We start from the raw sequence: 1,124 nt of genomic DNA on the forward strand, positions 1-1,124 counted from the left end.
GTTTCTAAGTCACCAATTTAGTGCTACTTGGTCCCAATGGAATTTCCCATTCCCGCCCCCAGAAGTGAAGAGGATGTGGAAAGAATTCAATCCATCAAACTCAATCTGAAAAAACAGACATTTGAAGAAACAAACTGAAAATATGAAAAAAAAAAAGTAAATAAGAAGTTTAAAATATTGTCTAAAAAGTATTGGAAAAAAAAACAGTAAAGTTGCTCTCTAAACCAGAGGTCACAGATTAGCGGACCCGACCTGATTTAAAAATGAATAAATTACCGCATGTTGTACGACTGGGCCACTATAAATGTGTTTCCAGGTGCACGTGGTGAAGGACGCCACCCGTGGCGCCACCTTGGAAGTGGTGGTGAGCAGAATGAAGGCGGTGAATTCCTACAGAGCATCTCAGAGCCCAGAGGGAGGCTTCACCATGAGGTTTGTGGCCGTGTCGGCCACGGTCCCCAACGTATCAGACGTAGGTGTCTGCAACAGATTCCCTTTGCTGTGAGATCAGACATAAAATGGCGACTGATTCCAGAACCTCTCTGCTTCCATCAGATAGCAGACTGGCTGTCCAATGGGAGCGAGCCTGCTACGTTTCTGAGCATGGACGAGAGCCACCGTCCTGTAAAGCTGAGAAAGGTGGTCCTGGGATTCCCCTGCAGCGCAACACAAACAGAGTTCAAGTTCGACTTGTCACTCAACTACAAGATGGCTAACATCATACAGACTTACTCTGACCAGAAGCCCACGCTGGTGGTGAGTAGACCAGTTAAAAGGATTAAATAAATGTATAACACAGATTACATAGAGTCAGGAGGGACGGACATGCAGATACCGACACACAGAGGTGTCAACAGGAATCATTTTATAGAAGATAAGTATCAACTTTAGCCTTTTACTCCAGTAAAAGTGTAAAAGTACAATTTTTAAAACTACTTAAAGTATAAAAGTAAAAGTAATGCAGGAAAAATGTTAAGGACAGAAGCTTTACTACTATAAAATCTTTTTTTTTGAGAATAAAGTCGTAACATTATGAGAGTAAAGTCATATTACGAGTATAAAGTCATCATTCCAAAAGCAATTAAAGACAATTACAGGCTCGGCTTTCTATCCCCTGAAGAACA

The 1,124-nt window shown here is 41.5% G+C and overlaps 1 protein-coding gene across 1 annotated transcript in view; it reads left to right on the forward strand.

Moving 5' to 3' along the window:
- Nucleotides 1–1,124, forward strand: part of hfm1 (HFM1, ATP-dependent DNA helicase homolog) — a gene marked incomplete at its 3' end in the record, with an annotated part of 38,039 nt that overhangs the window by 1,536 nt on the left and 35,379 nt on the right. The window contains exons 3-4 of the mRNA XM_015396080.1: nucleotides 317–472; nucleotides 556–756. Coding sequence (XP_015251566.1) covers nucleotides 317–472; nucleotides 556–756 — 357 coding nt within the window. The remainder of the gene's footprint in view (nucleotides 1–316; nucleotides 473–555; nucleotides 757–1,124) is intronic.

The sequence above is a fragment of the Cyprinodon variegatus genome, unplaced genomic scaffold, assembly GCF_000732505.1.
Source record: "Cyprinodon variegatus isolate N-32 unplaced genomic scaffold, C_variegatus-1.0 Scaffold775, whole genome shotgun sequence".
In the NCBI taxonomy this organism is placed as follows: domain Eukaryota; kingdom Metazoa; phylum Chordata; class Actinopteri; order Cyprinodontiformes; family Cyprinodontidae; genus Cyprinodon; species Cyprinodon variegatus.